This window comes from Perca fluviatilis, chromosome 6 (genome assembly GCF_010015445.1).
Source record: "Perca fluviatilis chromosome 6, GENO_Pfluv_1.0, whole genome shotgun sequence".
NCBI lineage: Eukaryota > Metazoa > Chordata > Actinopteri > Perciformes > Percidae > Perca > Perca fluviatilis.
The window spans coordinates 15,994,562-16,011,519 of NC_053117.1; the positions used below are offsets into that span (position 1 = coordinate 15,994,562).

General features: G+C 42.6%; 1 protein-coding gene across 4 annotated transcripts in view; it reads left to right on the plus strand.

Annotated features, from left to right (window-relative positions):
* The window catches only part of fam172a (family with sequence similarity 172 member A), a 155,787-nt gene that overhangs the window by 50,864 nt on the left and 87,965 nt on the right, over positions 1-16,958 (plus strand). For all 4 annotated transcript variants that reach the window (XM_039802845.1, XM_039802848.1, XM_039802849.1 and 1 more), the window contains one exon: positions 9,412-9,630. In XM_039802845.1, coding sequence (XP_039658779.1) covers positions 9,412-9,630 — 219 coding nt within the window. The remainder of the gene's footprint in view (positions 1-9,411; positions 9,631-16,958) is intronic.

Genomic DNA, 16,958 nt, shown 5'->3' on the forward strand with positions numbered 1-16,958 from the left:
CATACATGCGTAGCTCCATGTGTGTGCTGTGAAGCATAAACCCAGCCATGTGGTAATGACACTATGGAAAATGTGCTGCACATGCACACACTCACACACACACACACACACACACACACACACACAGATACACTATATTCTCCGCCACCTCTTTCCTAGGTTACATCCTGTGAAAATAAGCACAGTAAATGGCAGGACAGAGCCGCCATAGTGTTTACCCTTCACACTTCAAACACAGCTTGTGATTGGCTGTGGCGACCTCCCCTGACTCATGGACCTGTGGTGCAGCTCCACTTAGAGAGAGGTCAGACTGTTGGAGTGTGTGTGTCATTGTGGTTGTGTGTCTGTGTGCTAATACTGTGGCCTTCTGATTTATTGCCGGTTGCATGATCACTGCCCAGTTACACTCTCACGGTGTACAATACCACAGCAAATAGAATGAATATTTTACACACAGAAAATTTCATCTCATTAAAGGTCACACTTAACATAAAATATCACACACACACACACATCTCGCATAGCAACAGTCCGCGACATCGGCAGGACCACCAGTTCTTTCTGTGGCTCTCCCTCCTAGGTCACAATAACAGGGCAGGGTTGAAGGGATTCCTCTATGACCTTTGACCCATGGCGGTCCTGTGATGTTCAGTAAGATTAATACCCTGTGCGGAACAGCATGGTCTCATTATTCACCAACACAGTGCCATTTACTGTAAGATGACACCCAGCGCAGCACTCCGACACATTTTGCATCAGAACCGTGCAGTCAAAATGTGAATTTGGAACCAAAAAAAACAAACTATTATGCATTATTTGCAAAAATGTACATGAAATGGCACATGCCACATTATGCAACACATGTACTGTACTTTTCTTTTCTTTGTAATTTACCATGGCATACACACAGGTACCTGTGTATCATTTTACCATGGAGATGGGTATATGCCTAAGTCTGTGCATACATACGTTCATGTGTCTACAATGTTTAGATCTGTCCTGCCATTGACCCCCGGCCGGCTCAGTCTGTACATATGGCCGTGCGTCTTGCACCCACCGTGTGTGTGTTCATGTGTGTTAATGCTCTAACTACCTGTCCAGATGGTGAACTAGAAACATTCATCGACAGCGCTCTTTAAGAATTTCTCATGGTGGTGGAATTTTTCTTTATTTCAGTGGAACTGAAAGGCAAGCTCACTTTTTGGTGTCATTGTTGTCATCATGATCATCAGAGAAGGATATTTCATTCCAGAGGTCAGATGGCTTATTTTTGTCCAGTCTTCAGAAATTAGATTTTGAAAAGCTGCCAAATACTTCTTTGTAACCATCATCATTATAATCATAATTTTCATTCAGCATCATATTCCTTCCATCGTAGGCCCATTAAGCTCAGGCTTTGCCTTTCCTCCTTCCTTCCATGCACATTAGTGGCCTTCAGGTCCTGGGATGCCTCCACTCCTCCCGCCTTCCCTCTTTTTGTAGCTTCCCGGCCTCCCCCTCTCTGCTCACCTCTCTCCCTGATTTATACATTAAATAGTTAGGCAGGAGGGTAGGGAGGCACCTATCATTCCATGATCTATATCTCTCTGTGCCCTCATTAAAAATACATGTGTATGCTTAGGGGAGACAATATAGAATACATAAATCAAAATGCTAACGGCATCAGAATAAGCCTCCTGTATTTATTTCCCCATAGCCTTCCCTCTGTGGGATGAGGACTCTTCCTGCTTACTGTATTTCCTTTGCTGGTTATGTGGCAAGCACATGTTTGATACTCTAACATTAAAGTATCCGGGAAATATTGTTAATTTAGTATGCAAGTGATTTGATAATCTGCCCAAGCAACACTGCTGGCTTAGACATGGAACATTGAAGTTTTGTTCAAAACATTTGATGTAAAACGATATAGTCAAATTCATTCAAATATCTGGATGTCTGCTAAGTGGCTATGGAGCTTATTACACATCTGGTGAGACGGCTCTAAAATATCACTGTTGCAGAGTTTACATTCACAGTTGTGTCTTTGCGCATGACACGCTGGTCGTGAAAAAGAAAAAAGAAAAGACAAATGACTTGTGTAACATTTACTTGCACAATCGATAGCTCTGACAATTTCCACCTGGACGGTGATTAATGCTACATCCACCCCAATCTAGCAACCCCCAGCCCCAACCCAGCACCTCCCTCTGTGTGTGTCGTGCTGAGAGCAGATGAAGCAGGCCTCCGAACCCTGTGCGCGTGTGTGTGTGTGTGTGTGTGTGTGTGTGTGTGTTGTTTGTTTATGTGGAAAAGTCTGTCCTGACACTCGAATGCTTGATCAACCATTGAGCACAGATAGTAGCTGAACAAATTCACAGATTCACAGACGCCGAGTATGGTAAATAATTGACACATAAAGTGGCTTTGGCATTGCACTGAGTGAGTTACTCAACAGTGTCTGTGTGAGTGTCTTTACGTTTATCCTTTCACTAAGGTGCTGAAAATAGACAGGTCGGGAGGAGCGAGACAGGAAGAGAGAAATAGAATTTGAAACAGAGAGAAAGAAATGTAAATGCGAGCATGAAAAAAGAAGCTGAGGCATCAGGGATCTGAAGCTGTGCTATTCTCTTCACTTCCTCCACCCCACTGCTCCACTTTGAACTCATTTATAAATATTCAGCTCTACATATAAACAATATCTAAATGAGCCCAGACATCCATGCCAAGGTTAAAAACTCTGCTGCTTATTACAGACACAACTTGACTAGCTCAAAAGGTTAGCCTCTTATTCTGACCTAATCTACTCGTGCTCATTAAGATCAAGAAAAAGATAATCATTACCGCAGAGTCTTATTTACTTTGACCAAATTAGTGTACGACTACATTAGTGGAAGCGAACACCGAATTCAGTCTTTGAACTTGAAGTGAAAAGTTGAACTTAGAGAAACTTGATTTAATGTGTACTCTTTATTAGAGGAGAAACCCATTCAGTAGGCGATTTGTTTAAAATGAACTCAGAGGGCAGATGGGGGGGGGATGACGCTCCAGTTCGTCTTACTTCTCCTATGTAAACGTTTGTTTTGGCTGTTCAATTGATTGCTTAAACATACATGGATGTGGGGTTTAGCAGAGGATAAAAAAAAAAAAGAAAAGTAATTTGAGCTCATGTATCTCATATGTACTGTATGTGTTGCAATGTGTGCCACCTAATTTAGGTGTAATTGTAGCCCATTATCTTGTTATCAACCGTTTAATTTTGCTATCTTTTTTTAAAGACACTGGAGATAATAATATTTAGTAACATGTAGGTCTTCTCTCTGCAAGTACTTGCTTGGCCCCCTGGGTATCGCTAGTTATCAAGAGGATGATTGATTTTGTGCTGACAGGCTGATGACAATCCCGTCTCATCCCCTCTCACATCACCCCTAAGATCCACACATGTCTTTTCATAGTCCCAGTGGTACAGTAAGTATTCTCTCCCACCCTTCTGCTCTCAGAGAAACATAGCTGTGTGTTTGGTTGGGTATGGGGGGTCTCAGGCTGGTGCGATGTTAAAATGAGAAAGGGGGCACCGTGACTTAATCTGACATTACTGTGCGATCTGTGTGGTATCTTAGCCTCAGGGAGAGGGGGAGTGGGAAAAAGAGAGGGAGAGAGAAAAGAGGGGGATTGGATGGATAAAGGGGCCCTGCAAAAAAAAAAAAGCTCACGTAGAGACGGAGACAGACAAGGTCACACAGAGCAGGGTGGCCCTGACAGAGAGGGAGAGTGAGAGTGTACTTGTTATTACAGTATTTACCTTCCCTCTCAGCTCCTTCATACCTCTTTATTGAGGAACAGTCTGTGTTTTATCCATCTTCCTTCTCCCAGTAAAGAGTTTTGTACTTGCATTTGATGTCGTTTCAGCCACAAGTAACTGAAATGAAAACACAAATTGTGACGCCAGTGCTTTGCTCTTCGCTTATTTTCCAACTTAGCTTTTCTTCTCGCTCAGCCATTGTGCCTCGTTCAGATCTCAAACCAGACGGTAGCCTGCAGACATCCCTCCCCTCCTCCTCCTCTTATTGGGTATGCCATGCAGGGTGACCCTTTTCCCCTTGTCTGTCAAGCCTGAGCAGCGAATCGGTAGCTGCGTATTGCTGAAACAAGGAAGTGGAGCGAAGGCTGTTGAGGAAAGGGAGCGCCGTCTGCCCCGATCCTAACAACCCCCCCGACAGAAAACTAATAAAGTAAGCTGCCCGAGATCCAATTTCAATGGAAACGTATAGACGGCACGCTGATTCTCAAGATGTAAAATGCACTAAAATACAAGTGCAATGCGAAGAAGAGCATTTATATGCTCCTATTCAGAAAAAAGCCACACATGCAATCTCAAATTCACGCAACCATACCATCTACTTTTCTCACTGCATGCACCCGTGACCGCTATCAGCCATGCTTTGTACCTGTCAAGTGCTGTCCTTTTCCCTGTGCCCAAAGCCCTGCTCACTACATGAGAGCTCTCACATCAAAGCTTCGCTGAGCTCCACACGCACAGATGAAACACCCTCTCACTCCGGCCGCCTCTCTCCCCGCTCCCGCACATTAGACACATTTCATTTCATTACAACGCTGTACACTGGAAAAATAGAGGTGCTGCTGTCTTAAAGGGACATCTTATTTACTCTCTCTCGCACTTGTGTACTCACTAACATGTGGACAGAAACACACACACACACATACACACACACACACACACACACACGCGCTATCCGCTTCCAAATACTGCGACTGGAAGGGAAAATAATGATCTGTTGCCATCAAAGTTCTAGTGGACAAGCGGCAACTAATCTGACCATAAAGCGAGCGCATCGTTGTCATCAAAGAGTGTCGACAGTATTGTTAAGGCAGCGCAGTATGGCTCCAGCTCTGTCATCATGAATCATAAATAATGCTTAATGCCATTATGTTTATATTGCAGCTTCATATTTGTTTTCTTTTTTTTTTATAATTTTTTTCTTAATACTTTCTTAATAGTAGAGTAAGGAGCGTTTGGGATTTCAAAGACCTTCACAATGCTGCATGTGGGGAGATCGGGCGATGACGGAGGAAGGGTTTCATCACGATGATGAGACAAGCCCTGGTTTCCTTAGCAGCAGCAGTCTTTGTTGTGCTATCTGGTATGGGACAGGCCGACAAAGGAGCGCTAAGGAGCGTCCAGAGCGGGGTGATGGGGGTCGGGGTGCCTCCCCTTAGAGGGGTCGGGGCGACCCTCTTGACCGCTGGCCCCAGGGCAGGGACTCAGTGTGGTGGTGGCACAGGGGCACCCACAGGGCATGGGAAGAGACTTAGCCTACATACTGCAGCAGAAAGACAAGACTGACCCAACGCTAGAGGACCGTGTGTGTGTGCGTAGGACAAAGGCAAAGTGACCCAATGTTAGCAATGTGTGAGAGAGAGATTTAGTGGTATAAAAAGCAGGGTGACCCAAGGTTTGCAGTGTGCATTTGTGTAAGATTCACACTTTGACAGCACATCACAACACAAAGATCAGATTTAGCAGGTGTATCCAGTCTGTGTGTGTGTGTGTGTGTGTGTGTGTGTGTGTGTGTGTGTGTGTGTGTGTGTGTGTGTGTGTGTGTGTGTGGGAGAGACTTAACAGTTAGCCAGAAACACAAAGCCTGAATGACCTAACTCTACAAGGGTATATGGCGAGATGTATGGAGAGATTTAGCTGTCACAAAACAACGCAAAGACTAGGATGATGCACATTAGCTCTGTGGGAGAAATGAATTCGGTGGGATTTGGGGTAAGCGTTTACATTGTGCTATTTAATTTAAATATCACGTTTTTTTTTCTTCTAAAACATTTGTAGATAAGTTTGGTATATACAACTAGACAATCACAGTAGTAAGTTATAATATTTGTTGTTGTTTTTAGATGAGAAAAATATATACAAATCACATTTATAAAATAGCATGATTTCAATTTAAGTTAAATTATTATTGTTTTAAATAAAAAAAATAAAAAAATACCCAATTGCTTTGTTTTGCTCGGTCCATCAGCACCAGATTCATTGTTATATATTTAGTTGACGGAGAGAAGAATAAGAGGAGGAAGTGTCTGGACAGGGAGAGCAATGTTGTCCTGACACCAACACAGACCTCTCAGTGTTCAAATAAATGATGGTTTCCGACACAGAGGTGAACTCGGCGGCCCTGCTGCTCCAGACTAAGTATGCCGACGACACTGGTCGCCTTTACAGCGATGTCCTTCTGGGTGACCGGACAGCTGAAAGGGTTAGCACTGTTAGCTCGGTTAGGTGTGTTAGCCTCCCCAAAGGAAAAGGCCAATAGGCTATAGGCCACTCAGGGTTAGCATAAGGACGCTAAAGGCTAAGAAGCGGGCCACTTGAGGTTACCAATAGTATGCTTAAGGCCAGGAAGGGTTATTGACCAGTAAAGGTTAGGCTAAGAGCGCTGACAACTAAACATGGTAGTAGGCCACTCAGGGTTAGCAACAGAACACATGGGCCAGTGTTGCTAAACCATTAACTTTTGGCCTTGTGAACCAGGATTAGGGGAAGGGAGAAATGCACACAAAATGATGTGGTGGTGGTTTGGAAGTGTGGAAGTGCAAGATGCTTTTCCTGTTCCTGTCATTCTGTCCTTCTTTCTATGGGAAATGTATCAGATCTTTGTGGGAATATGTTGACAGTGCATTGTCCTTTTTATTTTGTCATTGTTTAGTTTTCTCATATATATAGTGTATTTATCAGTATTGCATTTAATTATTTATTTAATTAAAATTGTATCTTGTTTTTATGATGTTGCTGCCATAGGCTTAACTGGTCTTGTCAGTTATTTTATCAGGCTGCCACCAGTGGGCAGTGGCACAAAGCTGGTGTGGATCTGGTTAGACCACATCTCTCCTTCCTTCTCGTTCTATCTTTGTCTTAGCATTTTATCTATCCATCTATATCTCTCCTCTTTTACCCTCTGTCTCTTCCCCTCTCTCCTCTCCTCTACCGCTTCTATTTCTCTTTCATCTGGCGATCCATCTGTCTGAATGTGCGCTCGCTTGTGTGTCTGAACTTCTGTATTTGTGTGCAAATGTCTGTCATGTCTGCAGGCTGAATTAAGTCACCCTAATAGATCCTCATCCATTACCTCTCCAACTTTCCTTTTTCTTCTCACGCACGCATACACACACACACACACACACACACACACACACACACACACACACACACACACACACACACACACACACACACACACACACACACACACACACACACACACACAGAAAAATAAAAAGCCAGGTTTGGCAAAACATCATATACCAAGAATTTGCATACAAACTATAATGTGGGCATGCAGTCTTTTAAAGTCATAAATCACTCGCTAAAAAAATACAATTAAACTTGTTGGAGGACCTTGTTGGAGTAAAATACAAAACTTCATTCCATCATCATGCCGATGCAATTATGTAGGAGGAAATTCTTTAGAGCTGAAATTAGAATTTTTCAAAATACATTATTACAATTATTAGTAAAAAACTGATGTAATAATGAAATATCTTCTTTTTTTTTAAAAACACAGATGTAATAATTAGCAATTTGATCATGTCCAGTTTTCTTCTCACTTAAAAATGCTTTCTTAAATCTATCATCTTTATATTAATAATAAGTTTAACATTACAAATATGTCCACCGGGGGAAGGAGAGCCTTTTCTGAATTTGAAAGGGAGTGAGAATCAAACTAATTTTATAATCTGAATAAGTGTCATTCTGCCGTTGTCAACACACGACAGGTGCTAAGGGAAGGGGTGTGTGGCAGGTTTGATGTCGATGGGCACAGGAGGGACACACACTCATGCTGCGTCAACAGAAGACAAGCACATTGTGTTAACACTTATTAAAGAAGAGGAGACGTGCCGCCTTGAGGAGACCGTGCGTGTGATGGCGATTTGCAGAGGAAGCTGAGTGACGCAGCCTCTCTTAACTCCCTTCTCACATCTCCTAAAGGTCTTTTTGTCAGCACCGATGTCTTTCGTACTCTATAGTGTGTGTGTATGTGTGTTTGCACTGGCGGATAAGCACAAGTTTGACTCTTGGGGTGTGTGAATGTGTATCACAATGGGGGTTGTGTGTGAAAAGCACAACCAAAGTGAAACAGGAATCCATCCATTTCCTGCTTTAGTTTCAGAGTGCTTGGGACAATAAACATAGTTAATTAAAATGGCTTCAAAGTTGAAGAAGTCACCAAAGGCTACAAGAAAACGTCCTTTTTTCCACAACACGTTTCCCTTCTGTCATTCTTTCTTATTATAACCACATTTTTCCTCTCTACTTTTCATTTTTGGCATTTTGAAGTAGTACACTGATTATTATAATATAATAAATCAAATATTATGTTCCAAAACATTATTTTTTTTTTTAAACGTTTGATCTGTAGTGCTGTCTGTAGAAGTCCCAAACACACGACGACATGCACATACACAGATACGTATGCAGTTGTGGCTAACTCTTTCGTTGAGTGATGGTGGGATCGATTGGGTGTGATATTAAGTGACGCATGGCCTTTAGAGTCACTAAATGCTACTCACCAACTGAAACCACCGGTGCTGAATTCCAATCCCCCGGTTACTTCTCAGGCTTGTCCCTGCAGTGACACTCTCTCCTCTGTCTCTTTCTCTGCCATTTCTTTCAGTCTGGATTTGCGTCATTCCCCCAGTCGTTTCACAATATGTGTGTTGTATTATTTGCTCATAGATATCCACTACCGAGCTCTTTCTCAAACACCATGAGCCACTACCAGACATAGACTGAGCACGAAGGTTTCTGAGCTTCAATGAAACCGAGGTTATCATGCGGTGTTATACCAGCTTTCCTAAGGTTTGACAAATTTAATATTGTCTTTTTCTGAAAGTACAAAAACAACAAACAACAATAAAAAAACACAAACTGCTCCGTCAAGATTACATTTTAGGTGTAATAAAGCGTATACAGTACCGACATTTTCAAAAGTAACAAAATCTCCAATATTTCGGGTATTAAAAAGGAAAGAAGTACACAATCACGCTTGTTTTTTTTTTACATTTTCTACATATCTCTCTCTCTTTCTCACACACATATTTGTCATGCTTTCTACCTAAATATACATTATTTAATTGATATACTGTAGATATAGAGCTATCTCCCCATTTTGCAGCCTTTTGTCTTCACAACCTCGTTAATTTGTAAATTTTATTTTTGCATTTTAAAGCACTTTGTTATAAAAAGATCAGTACAAATACAGTTTGATATATATACTACATAGATATAGATATATAATTGATGAATACATCAAATATCATAAATGCTTAACACGTAATATGAACAGTATCTGATGGAGATGATGCTGATGACATGGCTCTAATGCACATACGTGTGTTTCTTGTCTGTTTTAGGAGGGCTACGGTGTGATGGTGCTCAACCCCAATGAGAACTACCTGGAGGTGGAGAAGCCAGCCATGTCCTCTCCCCTGCCCTCTGCTACTGAAACCTCGGACGAACCTGCTGAAAAGAGGGAACGCAAAGATGATAAAGAGGGCAAAAAGAAGAGAGAATTTTATGAGAAGTACCGTAACCCACAGAAGGAGACGGAGACCGAACAGATCCCTATACGGGTAAGTCGGAGAGAGAAGGAGGAGAGACAGAAAAAAAAAAAGGCATGAAAGAAGTGTTCGGAGAGCCGCGGCAGAGGGACAGAAGGAGAGATGTCCGTCAAAAGCAGACATGATGGGGGAGGTGGACAGAGTGACAGTTTAGGGTTGTGGGAGGAGGTAGGAGAAGAGACATAGGTGAGAAAATGGGAGGCAGGCATTTGGGCAAGTTTGGAAAAGACAAAAGTGGCAAGCAGGAGCCGGGAGGAGGAAGGTAGGAGGGGGCTAGCTGAGGAACCTAGGGAAGGAAATGTTAGGTAACGGGATGAAGGGAGGATGGGAGGCAGAGGGAGAAAGAGAGGCTCTTGTGTGGTCAGCCTGTGTGTGAAGAGGTTGGCCGTGCTCCAGTCGCCTCTCAGTGAGCAAGTGTTAACCACATGGCTACCTCTCTCTCTCTCTCTCTCTCTCTCTCTCTTTTTTTTTTTTTTTCTCTCTCTCAGATGGTGGGCTGGTCAGTGCAGCTCTGGCCCTTTACTCTTGTTGACCGCTGGGATTATTATCTCTCTAACACACACTCTGCAAACACACTGCAACATTCTTATCATGCCACACTGACCGTACATCCCCTAATCATTCACACACACGCACACACGCACACACATATACACATGCACATACACTTAGCCCGGCCAGTTTACCTTGTGGTCAAACAAAGGAAGCAACCCTTTGAATAAATCTAGTTCCATTGTGAAAATAAATATGGGCAAGAGATGACATTAAAACAATTTTGTCCTCTTCAAAGATGTCTTTTGTTTATCCCCTGCCAACAAAATTCATAATTTGCCTCCTCAATGGGTTCCAGACATTTTTTTTACTTTCTTAAAAGCTCTCATTCAGTAAGATTTTGAAGATTAAGGGCACACTGAGCCAGGCTTTTTCCCCTCACAGGGTTTCATTCCTCATCGATTATCTGTGCCTTACTTTGGTTGATGGCAGAAACATCACAACAATACATGCGTTCGCGCTTTGTGTATATGCTGTTTTTTTTGTGTGTGTGTGTGTGTGTGTGTGTGAGAAATACGTCAATCTGTGGTGTCTGACAAGAGTTAGGGCTGCTGTGGGACTAGCGGGCGGCGTGTGAGCTGTCAACGCAGGCTTTTTTTTTTTCTCACCCCCCTGGCAGTACCTTTACACACACTCTAATAAGGGATAATTAGCCGCAGTTCTATCTCACTCTATCACACTTCTTTACATGGGCGCTGGTTTCCCCCGTCATACAACTGGTGAACTTGCTTTACGTTATCTGACATAAAGCTCTTCTGGTAAACAATCCATCATGTTGTATCACAGTAATGTAGTCAAACCTACTCGCACCTACTGTCACTTGTACATATTTTATGCCATAAATTAATATCCAAAATACATTGCTTATTGCATGTGAGTTATATCATATTCCAACTGTGTGTCTATATACATGCATTCTCTACATTTTGTTCAACCTACATTCAAAGGAGTGTGTATTAAATAGTTTTATTTTCAAGGTTTAACTTGAATGATTCTCATATCATATAATGATTTCTTTTTTTCATTTCTCTTTTTCTTCATATAGATAGATAGATAGATAGATAGATAGATAGATAGATAGATAGATAGATAGATAGATACTTTATTGATCCCCAAGGGGAAATTCCCGGTCCCAGTAGCTTACAGACATCAAACACAACATACACATACATCATAAACAGGATGATAAAATAACAAATAACAAAAAACAAACAAATCCACATGAATAATATGGACAATAAAAGAAAAAATACTAAAGAAAAAATCCATGAATGAATGTACTAAGGGATGTATAAGCATGAGACGCTTGCAGTGACAGGGCAGGTAAGGTGCTCTATGAGAGTGTGTGTCATGGTGGTAGTGCAAATAAGTCCAATAGTGCAAGGAATATAGACATAGTAATATAAAAACTATATAGCAGTGCAAGGATAAAGTAAAAAAAAAAAAAAAAATATATATATATATCTTGTCCTCCTCTTTCCCTCATCTTACCTTAAATCATTAACAGTGACATAAGCAGTGTGAGATCGTTAACACAGTCCCAACCAAGGTTCCCCTATCCTACGAGGTAGCATGCAGTATTACTCACATCTTGATATTGGGCTCTGCTCGCTTTCCCCATGCCTGCATAATACATGCTGGACAGGGTCAGATGCATTGAGACAAGGGCGGTATGCAGTAGTGGTGTGTCTTTTGAGACTGCAGTTTCTCGGAAATACTGTGGAGTAACAGTCTTGACTTTTCACAACTCCATTAGATGAAAGTCAGGACAAACATCATAATGAGCAACTGAGGAAAATACCACACCCGGCTGGTGTCATGTCAAGTCACTTTTCTGCTTAATATAAGATAGTAAATTGATAATTGATTTTGCAGTCCATACCAGCGCAGTATCCAGTGTTGTGGCATTTTAGACAGAGAGATGGATTAAAATTAAAACGCTTTCTATGTCTGTTTTTTCAGACCAGCAGGCTAATACAAAATGATCCTCATTAACCAGAAAATAGGGGTCATGTAGAAGGTTTAGATTTGTCAGCCAAACACACTTGTCCTTAGATGCAGGGATTGCAAGACTCGGGATAACGATTAATGAGTAAGCAGGTTGGCTCTGTGTTGGTGCCCCTTGAATTTTGACCTTTGACCCAGAAGTCAGCAAGATGTTGGTGTGTATGACCTCGCCTCTATCGTCCACGCCTTCTCCTGCACTGCTTTACTCTCCACTGCTCTGCCTCTGTCCGCCCCAGAGTAAGCTGTCACACACACGCGCACACACTCATACAAGCACGCACATAAACACAGGCAGAAATGCAAAGGCACACACATGCTGACAGACAAAAGAGTAAAGGAGGTGGAAAAAGAACTAAGGTTTTGACATTTGTGTGTGTGTGTGTGTGTGTGTGTGTGTGTGTGTGTATTTTTGTGTGTGTGTGTGTGTGTGTGTGTGTGTGTGTTTTTTTTATATCCTTCTACTTTACCTCTGTTAGTGAGGGTGGGTGGCTGATCAAATCAAACCTCTTTAGCGGGGCTGTTTTCATCTTTTTCACAGCACTCACCCAAGACACGGGCACACGGGCTCTACGCGCACACACACACACACACACACACACACACACACACACACACACACACACACACACACACACACCAAACCTTTATTTTTATTCACTAACCTTACACTCTAACTCCTGCTGAGCTGCCAGACCACCTGCACACAGCCATTCAGAAAAACAGACACTTCAATATATACCTCTACTCCTCGATATATAATGAAATTGAATGAACATTATACAAAAACACCATAAACTTAAATTACCACGTGTCTTTACCACCTTAATTTACATTGTACATTTTACTATTTTACTACATTGACTCACTGACACACACACACACACACACACACACACACACACACACACACACACACACACACACAGCCCTCTGATAAAGTTGAGTTGATTAATACGCTTCCTTACACACATTAATAAGCTCTTAACTGCTTTTAGGATTCTTACTTTTTAGCCTTGGGTTCATAGTGTGCAACCTCTCAACCTTATCTAATCCCTCTCCTCTCCTCCAGATCACACACAACTGGGCCATGTTTAGGGGGATGTTGGTGGAGGAGGGATAGAGAAAGAGAGGACAGAGGGAGGGATGGAAGGATAGAAAGTCTGATCGGAGGGATGCTGATGAGGATAGTGGAGGGGTGGGGCGGGGGAGGGCGCTCTCTTAGCACTTTGCCATATAGAAGTTTGGGAGTTCACTTTACTCTGAATTTTAGCAGTAATCCAGTTAGCTATTTTCTGTCAGCCAAGCGGAGGAATGGCAGGAACAAAAGGCACATTCATGGGCTTAAGAAGCTTCCAAAGAGTTCACTCAAGGCTGGCTGGCTGGGATTAGGCCAGCAGGCCCTGGAAAGAAGAAGGGGAAAAAAAGAGCAAAGGGGACAAAAAACAGAGCTTCGCCTTTCTTTAAGCACCATTTATTTTTATAAATGACTGGAATACTTTTCTCTCTTAGTTTTTTTTTTATGCTGTTCCTTTTAGCATCTCACCATGTACGTTGTTCAGAGAGAGAGAGAGAGAGAGAGAGAGAGAGAGAGAGAGAGAGAGAGAGAGAGAGAGGCCTCACTCTAATAGCATTTTGATTTTAATATCTCTGCTTTTCTTTACAATGATTATGATGATGATTGGGGCTCTTCAGTGTGCTTGTGTTTCCACTCAAGGCATTGGTTTTTTCCATTTCCATTTTTCTTACCCGTCACTCTGGTTAGAGTCGATGTAAGACAGTCTTTTATTTGATTGTATTTTGGGGGTTTTGTTTTGCATATCATACCTTTACTTTTTTCTATCTTCAGTGCAGATCAAAATCAGAATGATCTTTATTGTCATTATTCCATCTACAATGGCATTTTGCATGATGCAGGACTCTGTGTAGTATTGTGGTCTTCAATTTCTTGGTAACAGATGTCTTGTACTGTCTCATACTGGTCTGACTGTTGTGGATTGTACAGAGTGTGTTTCCTAAAGGAAGGAGCATACATTATTTAGGCCCTGCCTCTCCAAGACCCATTATTCCCAGCTGCAGCTGTCCACAGGGGCTGGCTGAGATCCTTGTCCTTGTCTGTGTTTAGCAGATGATGTCCTGTTTCCCCATGTTCACACTGTATTACAAAACGTCCTGAGGATTCACTAAAGCACACACACTTATACACACTCGCACCAAAACTTGATTATAAACATTAAGACATGGACATACAAGCGCACACACACACACACACACACACACACACACACACACACACACACACACACACACACACACACACACACAGGTAATTGTATTTGACATGGCGCTACAGTGTTTCTCTATGGGACTAGCTTTTTTCTCTTTGTCACCTTCACCCCTTTGCCCCAGTCTGTGGCCCACAAGCAATTATACAGACAGGGTTTATTTGACCTATGACCTGTGGTCGTGCCAAGAAGTAAGGCTCAGCATATCCAAGGACAGGTAGGGACTTGATTAACCTCTGAACTTGGTCAGAGGAGAGGGCAATAACCAGGGCTAGAGGGCAGCTCACCTGCTTGCTGCAGAGAACAAATTGGCTAGATGCCATTTTTGTATTTGGGTGTGTATTTCTGTGTGAGTGTGAAAGAGAAATAACTTTGACCTGGGTGCATGTGTATCTGTCCTTAGGAGCTAAGTTTCATGTTTAAGGCCACGGTACAAGCACACTGTCGTGTGTGGGACGTTTTAAATTCCGGTTTATCTTCTCGTCTTTGAATTTAGTTTAACAGTGAATGTGTTCGACTTCTCAAAGTTTTAAATGGGAGTGAGTCTGTTAGACACTGTTCTTGTTAGTGTTTGCATGAGCATATCTGGATATGTGTTATGTGTAGTCCGTAGCATCTGTGTGTGTACACATACCTGTGTGTTTGTGTGTTTGCTCAAGGCAGAACCATTGTAGCTGGTCTCAGATCCCTGCTCCCAATCTTCTAGTCAGGTCAACCATCAAACACATCCATCCTGCCCTCCCTTGCACCTCCCCACCCACTAAGGCTCTCTCTCTCCTTCTCTTTCTCTCTCTGCACACAACCCTGTTGTGGATACAGGCTGACCCGAATAAAGACATACACACACGCACATACACACAAACACAGCACCTCAGGGTCATCCTGGAACAAACACTGCCTTGTCTGCCTCCCCGCTCTCCTTTGCCTTATGTCAATTAATGGCTCGCAGTAATTTCACCTGACAATTCGGGCGGCAGCATGAGGCTAGCCAAGATGTCACAGCGATGACCTTTCTGGCCCGCAGCCGCTCCTTTCTAATAAAGAATCTCACAAACCCACAGCAACTTCCTTTGTACTTTGTTAATGAGTTATTGATTTGAAACAATGCCCTGGCAAATATTGTCAGAGCAGACTGACCCCAGCAAGGTCATGCAATTTCATTGTATACAGTCTGAGCACGCTAATCTGCACGTGGGATGACATGGACGCAATAGTTTTTCTCCTTTCCCTGGCTCCCTCTCTCTCTCTCTCCCTCACTTTCTCTCTCCTCATACTGTATATCCCTTCATTGCAAAGCCGAATAACCCACCTACACATTCATTTCTCTCTCTCTCGCTCTCTTACACACGTGCACACAGTTTCCCCCCTCTTGTTAGTCTTGCACACGTTTTTCACCTCGTTCTCGCTTTCCCCCCATCTCTTTCTCACATCATTATATTCCCAACTCTCCATAGGTACTATACCTGCTAATTACCCACAATGCCACAGTCATTATTTTCCCATCTCTGCCGCTAATTTGCTCCATACCTTCCTTTCCCCCCACTCTAGCAGACCCATCAGCTCCCAGACAGCTTCTAGCTAACTTCAGCTCTCTGTCGGCCTTAAAAAGAGAGTAAAGAAAGAAACAAAGACGGAAAGAAAAAAAAGAAAAAGAGATGGCGAAGCAGTACACGTCCCAGACATTGATTAGAATGCAATTGCAAACAGGTGTTGTTGAGGTCCCCTTTTTAATTACATGCACAGAGACATGTGCGCAATCACGCGCACAAACACAAACTTACTTACTCTAATAACCTTTTTGCTAACACCAAACATGTAATTATGTACATTGCTTATTAAATATTGAATCATTAGGCCAAATGAAAACAATCCTGTTCTGTGCTGATCAGGACCTATTAAAGAGTATAATGACTGGGGCTGCAGGTGGGTTTACCCAGTGTGTGCCCCGAGAGCAGGAGGGGACTGAGAGATTGAGAGAGATCGGTCAGCCAGCCAGTCAGTTTGTGTGTGTGTGTGTGTGAGAAAAAGCTCTGGTGTAATTTGTGTCATGTGTTTCTACCTCTTCCTTTGCAGGAAAGAACTCTCAAATGATATTGTTGTGTGATGTGTTTGTAATACTTACTTCAGCTCTCACTCTAACCGCCTCAAAATACTTGCCATTTTTGCAAGGTTTAAGCCAGCACTGCCCAAGCGAAAAAGTCCAAACCCAATAAAGTTGTTTAGGGATGCCGTGACACTGTCCTGACACTTCTGGCTCCCAGTGAAAAGTTTCTTAGTGTAAAAAGTATAATGGCTCTTATCCACTAGATTCCTTCCGGTCCACACTGCTCACCATCTCCCAACTTGAATTTCCAGCTTCCTCAGAAGTTTTCTGAGGTCCCATGTGTTTTGGATGAGGAGGAGGAGGAGGAGAAGAAGAAGAAGGGAGGTGCGGGGAGGTCTGAAGTGGTTGTTTGTCAGAGTGCGTTGATGTTGTTAGATTCATTGTTTCCTGTGTTG